The 22274-nt window shown below is 42.0% G+C and overlaps 1 protein-coding gene across 5 annotated transcripts in view; it reads left to right on the top strand.

The window, feature by feature from the left end:
• Window positions 1–2160: 2160 nt before the first annotated feature.
• ptpn9a (protein tyrosine phosphatase non-receptor type 9a) overlaps window positions 2161–22274 on the top strand; it is a 33623-nt gene continuing 13509 nt past the window's right edge. Inside the window, exons 1-7 of one of the 5 annotated variants that reach the window (XM_083546358.1) lie at window positions 2161–2472; window positions 2517–2765; window positions 13304–13447; window positions 16733–16822; window positions 20437–20561; window positions 21371–21476; window positions 21731–21841. In XM_083546358.1, the coding sequence (XP_083402484.1) occupies window positions 2733–2765; window positions 13304–13447; window positions 16733–16822; window positions 20437–20561; window positions 21371–21476; window positions 21731–21841 (609 nt within the window). In that variant the 5' untranslated portion in view covers window positions 2161–2472; window positions 2517–2732. Of the gene's footprint in view, window positions 2766–13303; window positions 13448–16732; window positions 16823–20436; window positions 20562–21370; window positions 21477–21730; window positions 21842–22274 lie in introns of all 5 variants that reach the window. The other 4 variants (XM_083546361.1, XM_083546359.1, XM_083546360.1 and 1 more) reach the window with 4 other exon arrangements.

Raw genomic sequence — 22274 nt, 5'->3', positions numbered from 1 at the left:
TCCAAAGCTCCAATTCCCATCCTTCAGGAAGAATATGAACGCTGACTGCACCCCAGGAACTTCCTCACCTTCTCACCTACATCAGTACCTGACTTTACTAACATCAAGCACACACCAAAATCTAGTGGAACATCCTTCCAAAAGAGTGGAGGTTCAGGCAAATGAAGCCTAAATGTGGATGTTCAAAAAGCTATCTGAAAGGCGGGTGTCCACAAACATTTGGACACAATATAGTTGCAGTATTGATGTAGTGTGTGAAGGTTAGAGTGAGAGTATAAGGCCACCACAAAAGTTTTATTTGTTAGTTTTGAACAGTCCACTTTTAAACACAATTCACGTGGCATCAAGAATCACAGGTAGGTGGCGCTGTTTTTTTTATAGAAAAAAATAAAATAAAAAAACAGTCGCTTTGTACTTTTGATTTACAAAATGGAAGTGTACAAAAACTTTATTGTAAATCAAATAAAATAATGAAAATAAAACCAAACCAGGATGTGATAACTCTTGGGTCATGTGTGTCTCCTGAACATGGAGGAAATCAAAACTACAACCTATTCAATCTGATCATTATTTTATTTTAATACCAAAATGCATATTATATCCTGCTGGGAAAAACAAACCAGAACAATAGAAACCATTGTAGAAATATTCCACTATAAACACCACTGCAAGCCATCAGCTGTTAAGCATTAAACTGGTTAATGGTTTCCACATGGTTCACATTACATGGTGTGTTTGTGCACATCATTAAACCAGCGTCATCAAACCAATTAAACCAGTGGAGAAGGGTTTAATGATCTCCCAATGGTCCCTATTGGCTTTGAGTAGATACCAACAAGCTGTCAGAGGTGTTCTTAGATGTAACATGCTACCAATTAGAAGCAACAAATTACCAGTACACACTGGAGCAAAAAAAAAAAGCAAGTAACCAATTACAATAAAACCAATGCAAATTCCATTGTAACCATTACAAATTCTAAAAGTTTCTATTGTTTTGTTGTTTTTTTCAAAAACGTATTGGTTATAATGAATGTTTTTAACGTGATGGGTTGTTATTTATTTCTATTTGATCATTTAGTGTTAAATTAGGGTCAGCGCCAGAGAGTCCTGTATGAAATAAACAGTAAAGATAATCAGATCTTTAATATTTTCCTCTACTGTGTGTAGATTTAGGAATAATAAGTAAAGATTTAAGATGAAGTCATATGTACAGGAGATTGTGTCACCATACAATTCAACTTTTACTCTGGGAATCCTCCAAGCAACCTGTGACATAAATGAAGGACATGAGGGAAACAGACAAAGAGGCAAGACATAAATGACTAGTTTCCACAGGGATTTTAAGACAGAATCGCCCCTGCACGATTTACAGAGAAGACTGTAGAATTGAGCAAAGTCTTCTCTGAAGTGGTGAAGGTTTAGGGTTTTGAGAAGGAGCCATTGTTGGCTCTATGAGCAAGACCGTGAACCCTCTCTGCTCCAGGGGTGCTGTATGATGGCTGACCCTGCACTCTGACCCAAGTTGTCCTTCCTGAATGATATTAGTTCAGTAGAACAGAGCACTGCAGCACACAGGAACCTCATACAGTGAGAATAAACGTCATCACTAAAGCAAGAAACCAAATAAACCCAATTTAACTCTTCTCCTTTCACTGGAGCCACAACTGCACTTCCACATACATCATCTCCAGCAGTTATTCACCTAGTCACATTATTTATTATCAGTATTTCTTGCGTGTTTTTCCTGTATATCATGGTTTTCTTAAGGATTTAAAATAAAGGCAAATTGTGTGTTTTGTGCAAATTCCACAGTCAAGAGAATGCAAACTCGATACGTTTGACTTTTTTTTACATGTATTTTTAGTTGAATGAGATTTGAAAATGCTTTAACACAGACAAAGAAGATGCTCTGAACGTTTTTACAGCAGTTCTCCTTGGAATTGCTCGATTTTAAAACAGTATATGGAGAGTCAAATCAAATCCCTGTGTTGAATTGACTCAATGAATCGATTTAATGAAACGGGACAATTTTTTTGTGTTTCCGGTTTCGAAACGCTTACGCGCATGCGCAGTACGGACGGTACCGCAGCACCCAAGAGGTCAAAAAAAGATTGTTGTTTTTTATGAATGGGAGTGGGCGGAGCTACATTGCTGTCCAACAGGGGGCGCGTTTATACACGTAGAGTCGCATTTCTGTGTCTGTACCGAAGCTGTAAAGAGGCAGAGAAAAAGCAGCGGAGAGGCATCCAGATGTTGTCGGGAACGTATTATTATTATTTCTTTTAACTTGCAACGCGGAGAATGCGTTTCCAGTTTCCGGTTTTTCGCATTTCCGGGTTGTGGATGTAAAGACGCAGGAGCACGAGGCAGCGGTGGCAGTCTGACGTCGTCTTAGTAAAGACTAGTTGGATTCATTGGGATTTTAAGTGTGTGTGTGTGTGTGTGTGTGTGTGTGTGTGTGTGTGTGTGTGTGTGTGTGTGTGTGTGTGTGTGTGTGTGTGTGTGTGTGTGTGTAGGCAGGCATGGCACAGAAGCTCTTCTCTAGCGTCATGCAAGTTGAATAAAATGCTGTAGATCTCCATTTCTCTGATCTCAAATCAGCTGCAGCTCCATACTGAAAGTATCTTTCCTGTAATTCCTCGACGACTGATTCAAGACAGGAAGGAAAGCACACTAAGGTGTGTGTGTGTGGGTTAGTTCTTTTCTTTCTTTACTGGAAAAGGACCTGGAGGATGGCTGCCACTTTATCAGCAGAAGAAGAGCAGGTAAGATCTCCTTCCATACCACAAAAACACATTTGTATTTACATGATGCATACTGAGAGTTTGGATGTGGATCTGGATGGATGTCTGGATCAATTCAGGGCAGAAACATGAACAAATGATCTCATAATAATAATAATGATGATGATGATGATACCGAGGATGGTATCTGTGACTATCCACCCCAAACACAATGCTGATGTCAGCTCCAGTTCTTCTCCATGAATGAGTCTATCTTCAGTATGAATGTGTGATTTCCCTGAAATAAAATTTCTCAGTATCTCCTTTCTTTTCCTCCAAACCTGTCAGCATTTCCTTCACATTTACCCTCTAATGCTGATCATTTCACCTGGGTTATGTAAATGAAAACATCTAAGGGCTTCCCTCGAATATTTGGTCATTTCTGGATTTTATTTATAAAACTGTAAAAATAAAAAAGTATCCTATTGTGGATTATTTGAAAAAGACAGGAAGGGTTTTGGGATTCAGGCTAAATGGGGAGTTTTAGGAAATCTGGTGAGTCGAAGCTGAAAAATGCGCATTTTCTAAAAATTTTTTGTGAAGAAACGCTTGCATGGAGCGTGTGATGAAAGTTGAGGGCATTTTCCTGGCTTATTTTTTAGCAGGCAGTTTTGTAGACTACTACACAGGGCCTGCCACAGGAAACTGCCCTTATATAAGGTCCTGTTCTTTATTTCAATCCTTTTTCTTTCCTCACACAAACAACAAGCATGATATAGGATTTGTGTTTAACACGTAGAACACAGATGTTGTGGTTTTTTTTTTCTAGGATCATTTCTAAGTAGTGTACTTTAATAGACATACAGGACTCTGTTGCCATCATGCCATCAAACCTATAGCTTTTTTTTAAATAAATAATGAACTCCCTCTGATATCGAATAAAACACGACGTGTCGCTCAGACTCTGCTCGTGGAGGAGGAATAACATCTTTAGGTCTTTTTCTGAGGCAGAAACTTTTTACACAGGAGACCTGCAGCTTCAGGAGAGCTGCAAGATACTGAGAAGTGTGTGTGTGTGTGTGTGTGTGTGTGTGTGTGTGTCTCAGGCTGGACATGTCCAGCACCCAGCAGAGCCACTCGCTCCTTCATCCAGCTGTTAAAAGCATTTCCACAGACTGAGTGAGTGTGTGTGTGTGTGTTGTGTGAGCTTGTGCAAGGAAAGCAATAGGGAAATGAAAGACATGGGCAGACCTGATGACGCACATCACTTCCTGTTCACTATCGACTGATGCCAAAATAGACACAGCTGACGACAGGCTTATGGCTGTCTGAGAGAGAGTGTGTGTGAGAGTGTGTGTGAGAGTAAGTGGTTGTGTGTGAGAGAGAAAGTGAGTGTGTGTGTCTGAGAGTGAGCATATGAGTGTGTGTGTGAAAGAGAGAGTGAGCGTGTGTGTGTGTGTGTGAGTGAGAGAGTGAGCATGTGAGTGTGTGTCTAAGAGTGAGTGTGTGTGTCTGAGAGTGTGTGAAAGTAAGTGGTTGTGTGTGAGAGAGTAAGTGAGTATGTGTGTTTGAGAGTGAGCGTGTGTGTGTGTGTGTCTGAGAGTGAGTGAGTGTGTGTGAGAGTGTGTGGTTGTGTGTGAGAGAGTAAGTGAGTGTGTGTGTGTGTGTCTGAGAGTGAGCGCGCGTGTGTGAGAGGAAGTGTGAGAGTGTGTAAGAGTAAGTGGTTGTGTGAGAGAGTGAGTGTGTGTGTGTGCGTGTGTGTGTCTGAGAGTGAGCATGCGTGTGTGTGTCTGAGAGTGAGCGTGTGTGTCTGAGAGTGAGCGTGTGTGTCTGAGAGTGAGCGTGTGTGTCTGAGCGTGAGCGTGTGTGTCTGAGCGTGAGCGTGTGTGTCTGAGCGTGAGCGTGTGTGTCTGAGAGTGAGCGTGTGCGTCTGAGAGTGAGCGTGTGCGTCTGAGAGTGAGCGTGTGCGTCTGAGAGTGAGCGTGTGCGTCTGAGAGTGAGCGTGTGCGTCTGAGAGTGAGCGTGTGCGTCTGAGAGTGAGCGTGTGCGTCTGCGTCTGAGAGTGAGCGTGTGCGTCTGAGAGTGAGCGTGTGCGTGTGCGTCTGAGAGTGAGCGAGCGTGTGAGTGTGTGTGTGTGAGCGAGCGTGTGAGTGTGTGTGTGAGTGAGCATGTGAGTGAGCATGTGTGTGTGTGTGTGTGTGTCTGAGAGTGAGCATGCGCGCGTGTGTGTGTGTGTGTGTGTGTGTGTGTGTGTGTCTGAGAGTGAGCATGCGTGTGTGTGTGTGTGTCTGTCTGAGAGTGAGCATGCGTGTGTGTGTGTGTCTGTCTGAGAGTGAGCATGCGCGTGTGTGTGTCTGGGAGTGTGAGTGAGCATGCACGTGTGTGTGTCTGTCTGAGAGTGAGCATGCACGTGTGTGTGTCTGAGTGTAAGCATGTGTGTGTGTGTGTCTGAGAGTGAGCGTGTGTGTGTGTCTGAGAGTGACTGTGTGCGTGTGTGTGCGGCCAAAAGTGAGTGTGTGTGAGAGTGAGTGTGTGTGCGAGAGAGAAAGCATGACTCATCACGTGCAGGACATCGTTACAGGTGAGAGTGTAGAGCAGCATGCTGGAGGTGATCCATGGTTTGAGTTCTTTTTAAAGATAAAAGGCAAACAGATGATGTTTGTTTCAGAGATTGAGTCGCAGGGGATTGACGCTTATTTTGAGAGACACAGTGATCGACTGAGAGAGAGAGAGACAGACAGACAGACAGAAAGAGAGAGACAGTGAGAGAGAGACACACACAGTAAGAGAGAGAGAGACAGTGAGTGAGTGAGATAGAGAGAGACAGACAGTGAGAGAGATAGAGAATGATGGTAAGAGAGAGAGAGAGAGAGAGAGAGAGAGACACAGACAGACAGTGAGTGAGTGACCCAGAGACAGTGCGAGAGATAGAGAATGGTGGTGAGGTGAAAGAGAGAGAGAGAGACAGTGTGAGAGAGAGATAGAGAGTGACTGTAAGAGAGAGAGAGAGAGAGAGAGAGAGAGAGAGAGAGAGAGAGAGAGAGAGAGAGAATGACTGTAAGAGAGAGACAGTGTGAGAGAGAGATAGAGAATGACGGTGAGAGAGAGAGACCCAGAGAGACAGTGAGTGAGAGAGAGAGAGAGAGAGAGAGAGAGAGAGAGAGAGAGAGAGAGAGAGAGAGAGAGAATTACAGTAAGAGAGATCTTCTGTAAGTTCGACCTAATTAGCTAGTCATCAAGTCACGGAAGACTCTCGAGATCCGAACACGTGACTTACAGTAAAGGTTTGTTTTCGACCTGTAGCACAGATTTCAGGTGGAAAATTTCCTAGAATTGAAAAATAAAACGCTGCTCTCACTGATGATGCTCCTGTGACTTTTGCTGACTCAATATGATTTTCACGTCCAACCACAGAGCTCTCGCGTTAAACAAGAACTCAATCTGTTGATCTGCAGTGACCTGAAGCAGGAAGTAAGCCCTGGGCTGTGCACATCGCTTCAGAGTTCGCTTTCGGACAGTTTTTTTTAGAGAACGGCTTAAAAGTGAACATTTTAATCTGGTTTTGATTTTCCTGGTTTTGAAGGGCGTGGGACACAGTAAGACACGTCACGTCATATGCAACGTGTTTCGTAACAGCCCACGTTTTGCTGGACATCAACTCACCACAGTGCAGTGATACTGACGGCTTCTGTAAGCAAATACTTGCAGAGTTTGTGTGTGTAAATGTGCATGCAAAATATTTTCCTTCAGGAAGTGGCTGAGCTCAGCTGACCTGCAGTAACACCAACTAGCTGAAGGCGATTCTACCAGAGTTGAGCTTTAATGGGTTTTTGGAGAATATAATGATCATATACATGCCTGTTTTGATGTGGAGATCGTGATCCTTCAGCTACAGGAGTTTTTGTGAGATCAGGCATTGATGTTGAGGGGTTCAAGGTGTTCATTGGCGTTCTGCTCGGGACACTATGTAGGACGTGAGTTATTTCACCCCAACACTCATGTCTTCATTGTTTAGGAGATTTCTTAGTGTAAAGTGGATTATCATTCTGGAACAGGTTTGGGGTTCTTAGTTCCAGTTCTGGAAAAGAGTCCGCGAGAACACGCAAAATATTTGTACAATTTTGCCGCCATCATAAGAGAAAATCGTAAGTCGAGGACCATCATCATATTCTGGGATGGCGGATTTATTTAACCGTATATGCTGCAGAGCAACCAGTCGCCCGTCTTCATGCAGATGAGGAGTATATGGATGGTATAGGTATTCTAGTACAGAGGCAAGAACAACAGCAGTGCCACCTGGAGATGCAGGAGGCTTCTAAGGCTTTACACTACAACATCCAAATCCTTCCTGGAAAAACGAATGAAGAAGAGAAGATAAGCATCAGTGTGGTAAAGAATGGGGTAAGACTTTGCTGAATAAACCAAACACCCAGACAGTTTGGTCAGGACAGACTGCAACTTGCGTGTAGGCTGTTGTCTAGTGTTATAATGGAAAAACTGTGAATTTAACATCCTAGCATGTCATATCAACCCTGGTCTTAAAGTCTGAAGGTTCTCCAAGGCCTAATCCGCCACTAGGGTGAAATTGAGATTAGGGTTTTTTTTTTGTTTATTTATTTTTTTTATTGGCGGGTTGAACTCACAATGTTTCACATTTTAACTCGAGTGTACCTCAGGTTTCTCTATATAAAATGCAGGAAAAAACTCTTGACCTGTTAAATATATTCTTATTAAGACCTGTGACAAGATCATGCCAAAGGCACAGAATCGAAAAAGGACAACAAACGTGTTTCCCGAAAATGAGGTCATGCACTTCCTGTGTTCACGTTACACAGTGGGACACACCCTCTTAATAAAAAACCCTATTGTAGGAATGAACTGAAATCTTCAGGCTGCTTACGCACATCTCGGCTGCACCTCTCGATCTCGGATTTGCTACGCCGAGAGCGCACGTGAGAGGGAGGGAGGGGGGGAGGGAGAGAGAGAGAGAGAGAGATAATATGGTGTTTCAGGAAGTGACTGAACATAGTTAATGTGTATTAGCAGTAAATGCTTTTGCTTTTTTTTCCCCCTACCCACATGGATATTGGAGCCTTTGCAGTAAACTAATCTCAACCCACTCGCACACAGACACACACACACACACACACACACACACACACACACACACACACACACACACAGAGAAGGTGCACTGATCCATTTAGGCCACCGTCAGTAACACCCTAAAGAACGAGGAAAGACAGAGATCGGTACCTTTTTTTTTATTAATACTTGGTGTGTGTGTGTGTGTGTGTGTGTGTGTGTGTGCGTGTGTGTGTGTGTGTGTGTGTTGGGGGCCACCTTCCTGGCCAGTGAAAGAGCTGACTGCTGGTACGGCTGCATCTCCTGTTTTATAATCACGGCACAGAGCTTTGGCTGCTCAGAGACACCAACAAAAGCCTTCTTTCACAATAATCCTACTGATGATGCTCTTCAGCAGTCACTCAACCTACTCTCATGAGCAGGGTTTGTCCTGGTAGATGGAGGCTCGTGACAGCTGCAATGGTCTCTCTCTCTTTCTCTCTCTCTCTCTCTCTCTCTCTCTCTCTCTCTCTCTCTCTCTCTCTTTCTGTAGTGTGTCATATTTATAATATATATTTATTAATTTATTTTTCAGTTGTTTCTAATTGGCTGGATGGTGTGTACAGTTCCGGCCAACTGTAATTTATACTCTTATCTTACAAGCGACAGGAAGCATAGCACCCTACAGTCACGGTTCCATAAAGAGTAAGACCACTAGTGCAAACATTTCCATATCACCTTAAATTGGTCGCTTGTTGAGATTCAGCCATTTCGATAAGACACGGGATGAGTTTTACACGTCGGAGAAGGTAAACTTGCTAGGAGTAGGTCACTATAAGTAGAGATGTAATTCTCTCTCACACACACACACACACACACACACACACACACACACACACACACACACACACACACACACACACACACACACACTCTGTGTCTGTCTCCCCCTCTAAAATAACAATTAACCAAGTATTATTTAATGATTATTATTTAGATTATTCCAAGTAAAAGCAATCTGTAGAGTAGCTATGAGTGTATCTGCTAATATATGATATAACTACTGTTATGTGTGTGTGTGTGTGTGTACGTGTGTGTACAGCGTCTGTGAAAATTGTCGAAACACCAGTTCCTTAATGGTTTGTGTGACGCCTAAGTTCTCCATTTGTTTAAATGAAGCAAACAAGATAAATGGAGCACACAGGGAATAAGTGGAAGAAAGTTTTGTGGAGTCCAAATTTGACATTTCTGTCTCGAACAGAAGAGCGTACGTTAGACTGAGAACAGAAGCGATGGAAGTTTAATGGTTTGCGGTTGTTTTTTCGAGCAGGGAAGCTTCGAGATTTATTCCAGGTGAAGGTGATACTGAACTGTTGGAACCGACTTCACCGTTTGAGTCGAAGCGCACGTCCGAGTTCTGTAAGCGTTATTTAGAGAGCAAACAGACGTCTGGAGTGATCTCCATCATGGAATGTTCTGCTCAGTCACCGCACCTAAATCCTGTAGAGCCGCTCTGGGATGAAGTGCATCACACAAAAGAAATCTCCAACTAGTAAAGAACATCTTTGGCAACTTTTTGATCTGAATGTTCAAAGGGAGGATTTTTCAATGGAAATAAAGTGGACCATCTGGAGATTTATAGATTTGTTCGGTCAGTAAAATGAACATGCGTCTCTTAAAAAAACCATAAAACACCAGGTGTTTCCACACTTTTGATAAGCTCTGTATAATATAACTTTAAATATAAGAAGGGCTGCTTTTTTCATGCTGCGAGTGGCCATGTTGTTTCGATGTCATTTGCTGAACTTCTCAGAAAAAGAAAAAAAAAAAAAACAGAAAAGGGGAAAAAAAACCTTGAGTTCCTGAGCAGGAAATCAGTGATCTTTCCTAGTTGCAGGTTTCGGCAATTTTGTGGTCAAAACTGCAGTAATTGCTTTCGCACCCCCAGCTCCCCCCGCGCTTGCTTCGTGGTGTTTTCGACATGCGGACAAGACAATGTTAATACCAGGGTTGCCAGATTGGGCTGGTTTTAAAATTCTCTCTGGCCATAGAAGTCCATTTAGTCACGCATGATGGAATTGAATTGAAGTTTAATGCTGTTTGGTTATTAATGCCGTCCTGAGTCTGACTTTCAGACCTTATACTGTTTATAATGCAGTTTATCTAATAATCTAGTTTTTAGTGTGTTATAAATGTGTACTAAAACAATAGCTGAGAACGTTATTTATAGCGGATGTTCATATCCTGCATTCTTTCTCATACATCTCTTCAAATAAAAGGAAATAAATATAATTACATGAAAATTTCCTGATAAACCCAAACTAGTTCCAGTACATCCAGCTGGAATGAGAGCTCTTTAGCACAGAAACCCTCATGACTAAAGCAGGTATTTAGAAGATCCTGAAGTCTCCATTGTATTGCATGGCACACAGTTTGAGAAAATGAGTCGTCCTGGATTCCCTATGGAGGACAAACTCCTTCGAAAAAAAACAGGAAGAACTGAGGACATCTGTGCGTAAACAGGATTTATTTCCTTTATATATTCTCACACACAAACTGTCCGCTTTCTTAACAGCACCTCGGCACTATCATGTGTTTATCTAATCAGCCAATCGTGTGGCAGCAACACCAGGCATAGAAATCCAGCAGGAACAGGTCAAGAGCCTCAGTTACATCAAACACCAGAGTGAAGATGTTAACCGGGACATGGTTGTAAATGGGCCGATTTGATCTTCTGAATGATGTTTCCAAAAACATGTTTGATCATGTCACTCTGCAGATTCCTCAAATAATTTTGAATGCATAATTTCTGACAATGGTGGACTGAATTGGTGGACTGAATTGTGAATAGTGGACTGAATTGTAAATGGTGGACTGAATTGGTGGACTGAACTGTGAATGGTGGACTGAATTGGTGGACTGAATTGTGAATGGTGGACTGAATTGGTGGACTGAACTGTGAATGGTGGACTGAACTGTGAATGGTGGACTGAACTGTGAATGGTGGACTGAATTGTGAATGGTGGACTGAATTGGTGGACTGAATTGTGAATGGTGGACTGAATTGGTGGACTGAATTGTGAATGGTGGACTGAATTGTGAATGGTGGACTGAATTGGTGGACTGAACTGTGAATGGTGGACTGAATTGTGAATGGTGGACTGAATTGGTGGACTGAATTGTGAATGGTGGACTGAATTGGTGGACTGAATTGTGAATGGTGGACTGAATTGTGAATGGTGGACTGAATTGGTGGACTGAACTGTGAATGGTGGACTGAATTGGTGGACTGAATTGTGAATGGTGGACTGAATTGGTGGACTGAATTGTGAATGGTGGACTGAATTGGTGGACTGAACTGTGAATGGTGGACTGAACTGTGAATGGTGGACTGAATTGTGAATGGTGGACTGAATTGGTGGACTGAATTGTGAATGGTGGACTGAATTGGTGGACTGAATTGGTGGACTGAACTGTGAATGGTGGACTGAATTGTGAATGGTGGACTGAATTGGTGGACTGAATTGTGAATGGTGGACTGAATTGGTGGACTGAATTGTGAATGGTGGACTAAATTGTGAATGGTGGACTGAATTGGTGGACTGAACTGTGAATGGTGGACTGAATTGGTGGACTGAATTGTGAATGGTGGACTGAATTGGTGGACTGAATTGTGAATGGTGGACTGAATTGGTGGACTGAACTGTGAATGGTGGACTGAACTGTGAATGGTGGACTGAATTGTGAATGGTGGACTGAATTGGTGGACTGAATTGTGAATGGTGGACTGAATTGGTGGACTGAATTGTGAATGGTGGACTGAATTGTGAATGGTGGACTGAATTGGTGGACTGAACTGTGAATGGTGGACTGAATTGGTGGACTGAATTGTGAATGGTGGACTGAATTGGTGGACTGAATTGTGAATGGTGGACTGAATTGGTGGACTGAATTGTGAATGGTGGACTGAATTGTAAATGGTGGACTGAATTGGTGGACTGAACTGTGAATAATGGACTGAATTTTGAATGGTGGACTGAATTGTGAATGGTGGACTGAATTGGTGGACTGAACTGTGAATGGTGGACTGAATTGTGAATGGTGGACTGAATTGTGAATGGTGGACTGAATTGGTGGACTGAACTGTGAATGGTGGACTGAATTGGTGGACTGAATTGTGAATGGTGGACTGAATTGTGAATGTCTCCCCTTCCTCATTGCAAAGTGATAATTCGAGGGTTAGGACTCTGGGTTATTAATTGTGAGGTCCGAGGTTCGAGCCCCATCACCAGCAAGTCTCCACTGTTGTCCTTTAAGCGGGGACCTTAATCTTCTCTGGATCAGGGGTGCTGTTTCATGGCTGATCTCAGCTTCCTAACAAGCCTGGATCCCATGGAAGAAAGAACTTTCTGATGTAATGTATGTGTGACAAGCGAGCTTCTTTTTCTCTGTCTGCTTTTTCAGGAACGACTAAGTTTAACATAGAATGGTGCAAAAATACATTGTGGCATTTCTTGAGTCTGGTTCCTCTAAAGGTTTCTTCCTTATGCCGGCTTGTTCATCAGGGACAAACCTACACTTATAAAGAATTTATTCATTTTTTATCGCCACATTATCTGTGTAAAGCTGCTCTGAGAAAATGTTCATTGCTAAAAGCTCAATACAAATAAAAATGAATTTCTTTGAGTGGAAACATCTTGTTGATGAAAGGTCAGAGGACGTTGGTAAATACCAATCTATTTCTGTATGCGCTAGACTTTTATTACTTAGAAAGTGGCTTATCATTTGTGACCAGTATTTGATATGTAGATTGATCTCAATTAGTCTCAGTTTCTGTTTTTGGCTGAGAGGATTGAACTCTGTTTGTACCTCATCTACCTCAAGGGCTGATTGTACTTCCTGAGAGGCTTTTGTGCTTTACCACAGTTGTAAAGAGTGATTATTTGAATTACTACAGAGTTCCTGTCAGCTCACACCCGTCTGGCCATTCTCTTTTGATCTCTCTCATCACCAAGGTGTTCAGGTTTTTTGCACCAGTCTGTGGAGAAACTCAAACCAGCCCATTAGGTACCAACAACCAAGAAACAGTAAAGGTCACCAAGATTAGACTACTTCAACTATTGACCTGTATCTGAATATTTTTGATGCATTGTCTCATTCATGATTGGCTTATTCTATATCCAATAAACGGAAAACTATCTAGATTTAATTTCCTGATCATCAGTTCCAGCACATCCAGTCCCTGAGCACAGAAAATGTCATGACTAATGCAGTGATTCAGAAGATCCTGAAGTCTTACAGCTCCATGGTTTCTTCTTTGATGTGTTGTGTTTGTGGATTTAAAATAAAAGCAATGGTTTGCTCAGCATGGGAAAGTTTTATATGTAGAACGATCATTCCGCCCACCACCACCCCCACCACCCCCAAGCATTAATCATCCTAAGAAGTTTCTTATCTGAATTTTCTAAGATTTTTCTGTAAATAAAGGAGATCTGATGCTTATGTGTGTTTTCCAGGCCACCAAACAGTTCCTGGAGGAGATCAATAAATGGACAAGTCAGCATGGAGTCTCTCCCCTGACCTGGGACGTGGCCGTGAAGTTCCTCATGGCACGAAAGTTTGACGTCCTTCGGGCCATAGAACTCTTCCACAGCTACAGGGTATGTTGGCTGAGCTTCTTCACAAGCTCATCTTTGGAATTCTTAGATCGGATCGGCTGTATGATGGAGCGACTCGGACAGTAGATTCAACTCAGATTTATTTTATTTATTTAAATTAGTTTTATATGAATGCAGAGGTGCTACGCGTTATTGTTGCAATAGTAACAGTCAGAGTAGGGTCATACAAAAGACAATCGAAGAGATTTATTTAGCATTTGTGGAAGGAAATGCTAAAGTTTTCCCAGTTTAGGAATGTCTTCAGGGTTAAAGAGATTACTCTTCCTGGTTTCACGATCGAATGAAAGACATAGAGTGAGACAGATGCTGGTTAGAGAAGGGCTATTTATTGTGACTGTAACGTAAGTGAGAACAGGAAGTAACTCGTCTCTCTGATGTTTTGCAACATATAGTCATAATCGTTGTGGTTTAAGTGGAATTACACCCAACAGACTGTCTCAAAGTGTTAAATTACTTGGAAATGACGCTTATTTCACAATTTTTCAACATAAAAAAACAAAAAGAGCCTTCAATCTGAGACAGTCTTTTACACCACACGATGAGTCTTCACAAAAACAACAATCAAAACCAGCCCACACAATTATACAGACTTCCCATTCATCACATTTATATTCTACTTAAAGCCTACCGGATGCACTATGAATGAGTAATGACTTCTAAATGCACTTTCCGGTGTCCCTCAGAAGATGATGGGTTTTCCTTTTCAGTGTAATTCCCCTTATAGCAGTCATTTTCCTATTAAGAACCAAAAAAACAAACGTGATCGAGGGCCATAAGTAAATGTTGCATAATTCCAAACTGTAATATATCAAGAAATAAACCCTTCATATTTTTTCCTTTATATTTATAAATTCCGTCTCAAAAATAAAACGGGGGGGGGTGTTGCTTTTTAAAGACCAACTTGTCTTTTATAAAGAAAATGTTTTTATTTGATAATACTTTTCATATGGCATACCATATATAACTATTAATAACAATTAGCCTAGGCTGTCCATCTCATTGTGAAAAAAAAACATGGCCATACCCGTGCCTGGAGTGTTCAATCACAGAGCAGACTTTCATCTCAGGAGATGGCAAACTCAAAAAGACAGAAATGCTTTAAAACTTCAAAAGAATTGCAGCCGAGTCGAGTGACGACTGTCAGTCAGTCAGGAAACGCGGCGTCTCGGAATGTAATGTCCCTGGCATTTATCTCCATGATTTAAAAAAATTGCACCATGAGCTCGCCTCAGACGCTGGTTGACATTACTGAATTTTGAACCGGGATGTTCTGGACAGTCACTCGTAATCATGCAGTCCAGGTACCGTAAACAAGCGTAGCTTATAGGGTACACGAATCTGGCTTACTTACTGACATCAGGACATTATGTAGGTTAAAATCAGTAATTTTTTGTGTAATTGTTAAGTTCGAAATGAAGATCTCTTTTCATATATATTGGCATGGTGGACCAAATCTAGTCACCAAGGGCCAACTTTGTCTTGCAGGCCCTACACTGGGCATCTCCACCTTAAGTTTCTACTTCTGGCCTGATGATTACAGATCTCATTAGAGTCGTTTTTATGACAGTGTCCATCCTAAATAGTGGACTGCAAGTGTTCAAACAACATCAGTCACAGTATAAACTTTCAGCGGAGGTAAGAACAGTAATCTCTAGTTTTGTGGATTGAACCAATGGAAGAGAGTAGGCAAGTCTTTCTTAATTACTTACTAATTTTAATGAGATTATTTTATTTGGGGGATATATTTACTTCACAACATTTTAAATATTTTTCTTTTCACCACTGCATTTCAGGAAAAACATGCCTGTGTGTGTGTGTGTAAGACGTTTTTACGTTTGACTTTACGTCTACATCCTCAAGCAGGAGATGTCAAATCTCATATAGCGAAAATGACTGGAAAGCAAGTGGTTCATCAATAAACGTAGACAAATAAGAGCAGCTATTCAAGCAGGAGAAAAAAAAGAGTTGGTAGATGAAGCACCGCAGTGGCTGAACTGCATTTTACACGAGCCCGTGTGGTAAACCTGTAAGAGATGTAGAGTGCAGCATCATCGCTGACCACTGGAGCAGACCCTCAATCATAGCTCCCCCCCCCAATATAGTGAGATCCATCCAAACCAAAAAGGATCGTTTGAATCCACATCCATTTGAGCAGGACTTTAATCGAATGTCTAATGCGGGGGGGGGGGGGGGGGGGGGTATAAAAGTCCTGAGTGTAACTGTTTGAAATTGATCTGTTCATACCAACCCTTATGAATTATTCATAACGAAATGGCAGAGCTGTTTATTTGGTTTCTGCGCAGCTCCGCTGAAATGGAGGAAAGAAAGTGCAAAAAGTAAATCCCAATGAACTCCTCATCAGCCTGGTTCAGTAAGGAGGAGAGAACGGAAAGTTCACCAAGCTTCTCCAGTTCCGTTTAGAGCCATCAGCGAACGTTAATAGCCGTCAGTGATGTTATTTATACAGGGAAGCTAAATTAGGTCTGAATTCAGGCCTGGTCTTCTCCCACAGCATTTCGGAATACAGCAATTCTGGGAATGGTTCATTTTTGTAATGCGGTGAAAAAAACTTTCAAAACATATCACTGAATTTGTTGTGCATGCAAAGGCTAATTATCCAGTCGTCATTAAACGAATCAGCTGTTGCTCGGCTGCAATCGCGTTCATGTACCGTCGATCTGACGTTTTTACGCAGGTCTCAGCATGAGAGCATGTTACCATGTGGACTCTGCATCAACAACGCCTTCACACACAAAGCCAATTTCATTCACACACGATCGTGTAGGATGTGGTCGCATCAAAGTTTCCCTTCACTTGAACTTGGAGATGTTTAATCTCGTATATAAATATATATAAATCTAATTACAAACCAGATAAATACAAACCTGATCTTCCTGTGTCTTCTCAGAAGCATTTGTCCTGCATGCATGCGTGGCTTGTATAATATCTGATAGAACATGTGATGGTGTTTAAAGAAGCTGTGGGTGATCACATACTGAACAGATGGCAGCAGGTTGCGTGGGCTGAAGGCCTCCACTGGAAAGAGAAATAAAGTCAAAGACTCAATGTGTCATACTGATTTCAATAAATTCTTTCAACTCGGATGGTAAAGAACCCGTTTTGATCTTTTTTCGGAAATGAATCCAGTTGAAAGAAAGCGTTTCACGTGATTACGATTAACTAACAGCTCGTGGAAATGACAACAAAAAGGAAATGCGAATGCTAATGTAGCTGTGATGATTTTTTTTTTTCTGCTTCTTGTTGCAGGAGACGCGTCTAAAAGAGGGCATTGTCAAGTTACAGCCACAGGAGGAGCCGCTGCGCTCGGAGCTCCTGAGCGGCAAGTTCACGATCTTGGTGAGTCGATTCAGTGATCTTCCTTTATACATCCTGGAAGTATTAATGATCCAGTTTTTACAGATAAAACTCACCAGCCAGAACACTGAAAAGCACCGTAACACGTGACGTGAATGATATTGTTTTGTCATAAGGGCTCCTGTGAAAGACACGGGACATATTAGGCGTGAGTTCTTGAGGTTGATGTGTTGGGAGAAGGTGAAATAGTCAGCTGTAGGTCTGTCTGGTGAAAATCTTCAGGACACCGAACAGAACTGAAGGTCAGGGGTTCACGCCCCGGTTTCGCCAAGCTTCCTCTCTTGGGCCCTTGAGCAAGGCCCTTAACTCTCTGTGCTCCAGGGGGGTTGTATCATGGCCGACCCTGCGCTCTGATCCCAGCTTCTGAGCAAGAAGAAGCGAAGAACGAATTTCACTGTGCTGTAATGTATATGTGACAAAGGCTCTTATAACTTTTGCTACGTTTCCACACGGACGGTTTTGAATTGCCGGTTTAAACGTTTAGCGATTATACAATTTGTTTTCCGGTGGAGTTTATTATTCTGGGGGTTTTTTTCATACCCGAGTGAAGGAAGGACGTCACGAATAAACGTGTGTCGCCTCGAAGGTTCGAATTTCGTATTCTTTTATATGCATTTATTTAGATTTTTTATCAAACAGAAACGCGCTAATAAAATACAGTGAAATTAACTTGTGTTAACGTGTTATTAGTGCGATTGTTTTGACAGCCCTGATACGTAAAATCGTAATATGGAGATATCAGATTTTTTTTATTCAAATATTTCCTCGGAAGCCTTTCGGTTTAGAAGTATTTTTTGCGTCGCGTTGCACAAGGTTTTTATTTTATATAAATATAGTTTCACCTCTAATTGAAAATGTTGCATTTAATTTCTTTTAGCATAAACATTTCTATTATTGCTGTGTCTTTTGGATAAATTGCCGTTTGTAGGTGTTTCATCTGCTGGTTCACGAAAAATACTTCTACCGAAAGTCTTCAAAAATCCCTAATTTCTTGATATTACCATCATACGTGGAGAAGAGTGAGAGCAGGAGTGATTTGTGATAGAAGAGTATCTGTGAGAGTGAAAGGGAAAGTTTATAGGACTGTGGTGAGACCTGAGATGTTGTATGGATTAGAGACAGTGGCATTGAGTAAAAGACAGGAAGTGGAGCTGGAGGTAGCAGAGCTGAAGATGTTGAGATGTTCGTTGGGAGTGATGATGATGGACAGGATTAGAAATGAGTTTATTAGAGGGACAGCGCATGTAGGACGTTTTGGAGACAAGGTGAGGGAGGTGAGATTGAGATGGTTTGGACATGTGCAGAGGAGGGACATGGGGTATATCAGTAGGAGAATGCTGAGGATGGAGCCACCAGGTAGGAGGAAAAGAGGAAGACCAAGGAGGAGGTTTATGGATGTGGTGAGGGAAGACATGCAGGTAGTTGGTGTGAAAGAGACAGATGTAGAGGACAGGGGGGGATGGAAACACAATAAAACACAATATTATTATACAATACACAACGATCAGACAAATCAATAAAACCACCTGCCTAGGAATTGAGCATTATTCTGAAGAGTCTTTACCAAAACGATTAAATTTCTTCTATACTGCATTTCTTTGTGTTTTTTTTTTCTGCTGCACAGGAAGTGATATCTCAACTCATTTACGCTGTGAATCGGAGATCAGATTTCAATGGAAGAGACCTTCATGTTTAAGAGGATTATTTGTATAGTCAACCATCAGTTTCTTTTTGTGTATATATATTTTTTTTTATTTCAATAATAAGCTGATATGGATCTGATGACAAGTGTAGCAGTTATTCCGAGAGATTGTGTAATCGAAAGCTGTTTGGAAACATCTTTACTGATATCGAATCTTAAGCGAATCGTTCGAACGGCAAAACCGCCAGCACGCACAATTACTCACTGGCAGCAGGATGTAACGTGCAGGTCGAATAGGAAACTTCACCGCTGAATATGAGTCATGAGGACATTTGTCAGGTCGATCAGCATGTTCACAGGAAGTGCTGGAACTGTCTGAGTGCTGTCCGGGTGTGTCGGGGAGGAAAGCGAGGCCCGGTTCAGGGCTCGGTGTTAACATCCATCACAGGCTTTGTGTCAAAAGCGATGTCACTTCATTTAATGAACTTCTATTCAAGATTTGAAGAAGTCATTTGGCACGAGAATTCAGGAACCAGAAGCCGATTTACTTCACTTCATATGTATTATGCTGAATTATGGTCAGATGTATTTAGATGACGACGCTGGACATTATTCCTCGAGCTGTTCCTGTGTGGTCCTGCTTTCTCAGACGCTGTGTAAGATATCTTCAACTATAGAGATTTGAAGAAAATGATCAGGGCCACCAGACGTTCAGACTTACAAGAAGATTCTCCGAACAGAGCCTGAGACGAGCGCAAGATGATTATTATGACTACGGTCTCTGATTTATGCAGTGCCGAGACGCGAGGATTCTACAGGCCTTCTCTTTATCTCTCTATCTCGGTCTCTCTTCTTCCTCCTTTGTCCTGGAGCCCACTGATCGATAAGCATGCTCTGTTCTTTTCTTCCTGTCCTACATCCTGCCAGCAGTATTTATAGCCTTTTATCCCCACTGTCTGGGTTTTTACTTTAGCCACCTAAAGTTGATGTTTCCCAAACTCGCACTAATGACTGTAGATTTGACTTAGGTTCCACTTATTCTGAAATTAGCTTCAAATGATTATATTGAGTAAGAGCTGATATTATGTTGGACGAAGGGGGAAGGAGGCCGTGACATGAACGTGTTCCGCATTCAGTGGTCAAATTATTTTTAGAATTAGCACAATGCGTTCATTTCAGACAGCGTCCGAGCAAACACTCACGGTCAGGGTATTTTTTTTGCCTTCGTCTCTTCCGCCTCCCTGTGGACGTATAAAGAATGTCACTTTTGCAACATGATGTCATTTCTTATGATGTCATCGATTATCCACTTTCTCAGTTGGGATCATTATCCGGGTGATTTCTTAAAAAATAAATTATAATAATTTGGGGTTCGGGATCACATTGAGAGATGGACAATAGTATTGGGACACCTTACTTTTCCAGCACCATGTGGTTTTTCCCCAAAATGTTACCACACAGTTGAAGGCACACAATTGTCTTTTGGATGTGGTAGGATTAAACCCAAACCTGTTCCAGCATGACAATGCCCCTGGGCACAAAGCCAGCTCCATGAAGATAGTCTATGAAGAAGCAAACGGGGACCAAATGCGGAATAGGATGTCGCAGGGGAGGATCTCTCTTGGGGTGGCACAGGGTGGCAACTGCCAGTGTAAGAAAAAGCATCTGCCACCTCAGCACTGGTATCCCAATGTCCGATTTACAGCAGTATGATGACATAAAACACTGTATAGACCAATATAAAAATGTGTGCACCAGTGTGTCCCCAGAAGAACCATGCAAGGATGTTAGCTTCAGTGTTGCCACCCCTGATAATTCTCTTGCCACCCCATAAAGACTAGATCTGAAGATTCAAGATCTGCCCCTGAATAAAATTTTTTTTTTTTGGTGTATATTTGACTTTGAGTGTGTGTGTGTGATTAAAAACTTGTGGTGTAACGTCTACCGTTTTCAGGGAGTAAGAGACCCTTCAGGTGCCTCCATCGCTCTGTACACGGCTAAGCTGCACCACCCGAATAAAACAGGCAACCATGTGGTGCTCCAGGCTTTGTTCTACCTGCTGGACAGAGCGGTCGAGAGGTCAGTGTGAACCGTTTTATATATATATATATATTCATACACAGCATTCGATGTGCAAACACATGGGTCAGTCAGTCGTTGTCCTATAACATCGCGCCGCATTACGGATGCCCGTAAACCGAGGTCACATACAGAGTGAAGCGTTTCCTAACGCGCTCAAGGTTTCGATAAACGGGCTGAGGAACAAGATGAACGGGAGAAGAAACCGTTTAAATAGGAAATATAAGGAAAAACAGCAGGAATTTACACCAACAATTATGATTGAGAGAAATGCTGCTCATACGCATGTTATTCAGACACACTCATTCCCTCCGTAATTCAAATAACTGTGATATTGTGGCCCTTCTTGATCTCCTGGTAGGATTTTAATGATTCTAAATCGAATGGTATGTAAAGTCAAAATTTTACTTTTTTTTTTTTTTTCTTTCTTCAATCTGCCATTTTGGTGCTAAAAACATAAGTAAAGGGAGATGGGAGGCTCTGGGGTACTGAACGGTTCAAGCCCCGGTATCGCCGAGCTCTTGGGCCCTTGAGCAAGGCCCTTAACCCTTTCTCCTCCAGGGGGCGCTGTAACATGTCCGACCCTGCGCTCCGAGCCTGTGCTATGCAATGGAAAGAGTTAATCTGTGCTGGAAAGTACACGTGACGAGTATAAAACACCTTTTCTTTTCGACTTTCTCTTCCATTACTAGCCATGGATTATCCGTTACATGTACAAGAATGAAGCCTTGGTGTAGTGTATGAATGCCAGCTACAGCTCGAAACACACACACACACACCAGTTGTAAGTGTTCGGTCTCTTGTTGCAGTTTCGAGACGCAGAGGAACGGTCTCGTCTTCATCTACGACATGGCCGGATCCAACTACACCAATTTCGAGTTGGACTTGAGTAAGAAGATCCTCAATCTGCTCAAGGTTACTTTCATTTATTTCTATTGTTTTTCTTTCATTTTTAAACAGACACGCAGTCACGAAGGACTGATTTGCAGATGAACACAAAGTTTAATGTTTATATGTAAGAAAAAATTCAAGGTCAGGGGAAATGGAATACCTGGTATCGACTTGTGTCGCGTTAAAGGAAGCATGTTATTATTATATTATGGGTTTTGAATGTAGACTCTAGATTGCGTCGTACGAGGTTCAATTTTCTCTTGCGTCGTCCTTCGCAGGGTGCGTTTCCTGCTCGGCTCAAGAAAGTGTTGATCGTCGGCGCTCCCGTGTGGTTCCGAGTGCCCTACAACCTGCTGAGCCTGCTGCTCAAGGAGAAGCTCAGAGAACGGGTACGTACAGATCCAGCCTTCAGATCATGTATTCATCAACTGGACCACTGGAGAAAACAGAAATCACATTAGATTACTACCATAGAACTAACATAGATATAATAAATGGACACATTATATAACTATAGACACATTGGACATCCATAGATACATTAGTTTATTTAGTCTAATTAGATTCGATTACTATGGACACATTAAATGACTATAGACACATTTGGCAACCGTAGATACATCGTCTTAGACATATCTGAGTACCATTGGTATATTTGATTATCATAGACACCTCTGAGCACCATGTATACATTAGATGGACACATTTGCGTCCCACCGAAACACTCCACTACCATAGAAGCATCAGATGGACACCACCATGGAAACAGTAGATCACTGTCCACAACCATAGATACATTAGCTTAGTTAGTAGGATACATTA

Source organism: Silurus aristotelis (assembly GCF_946808225.1).
Source record: "Silurus aristotelis genome assembly, chromosome: 7".
Classification (NCBI taxonomy): domain Eukaryota; kingdom Metazoa; phylum Chordata; class Actinopteri; order Siluriformes; family Siluridae; genus Silurus; species Silurus aristotelis.
Note: the sequence above shows the minus strand (reverse complement) of the source record. Positions and strands in the feature narration are given on the sequence as shown.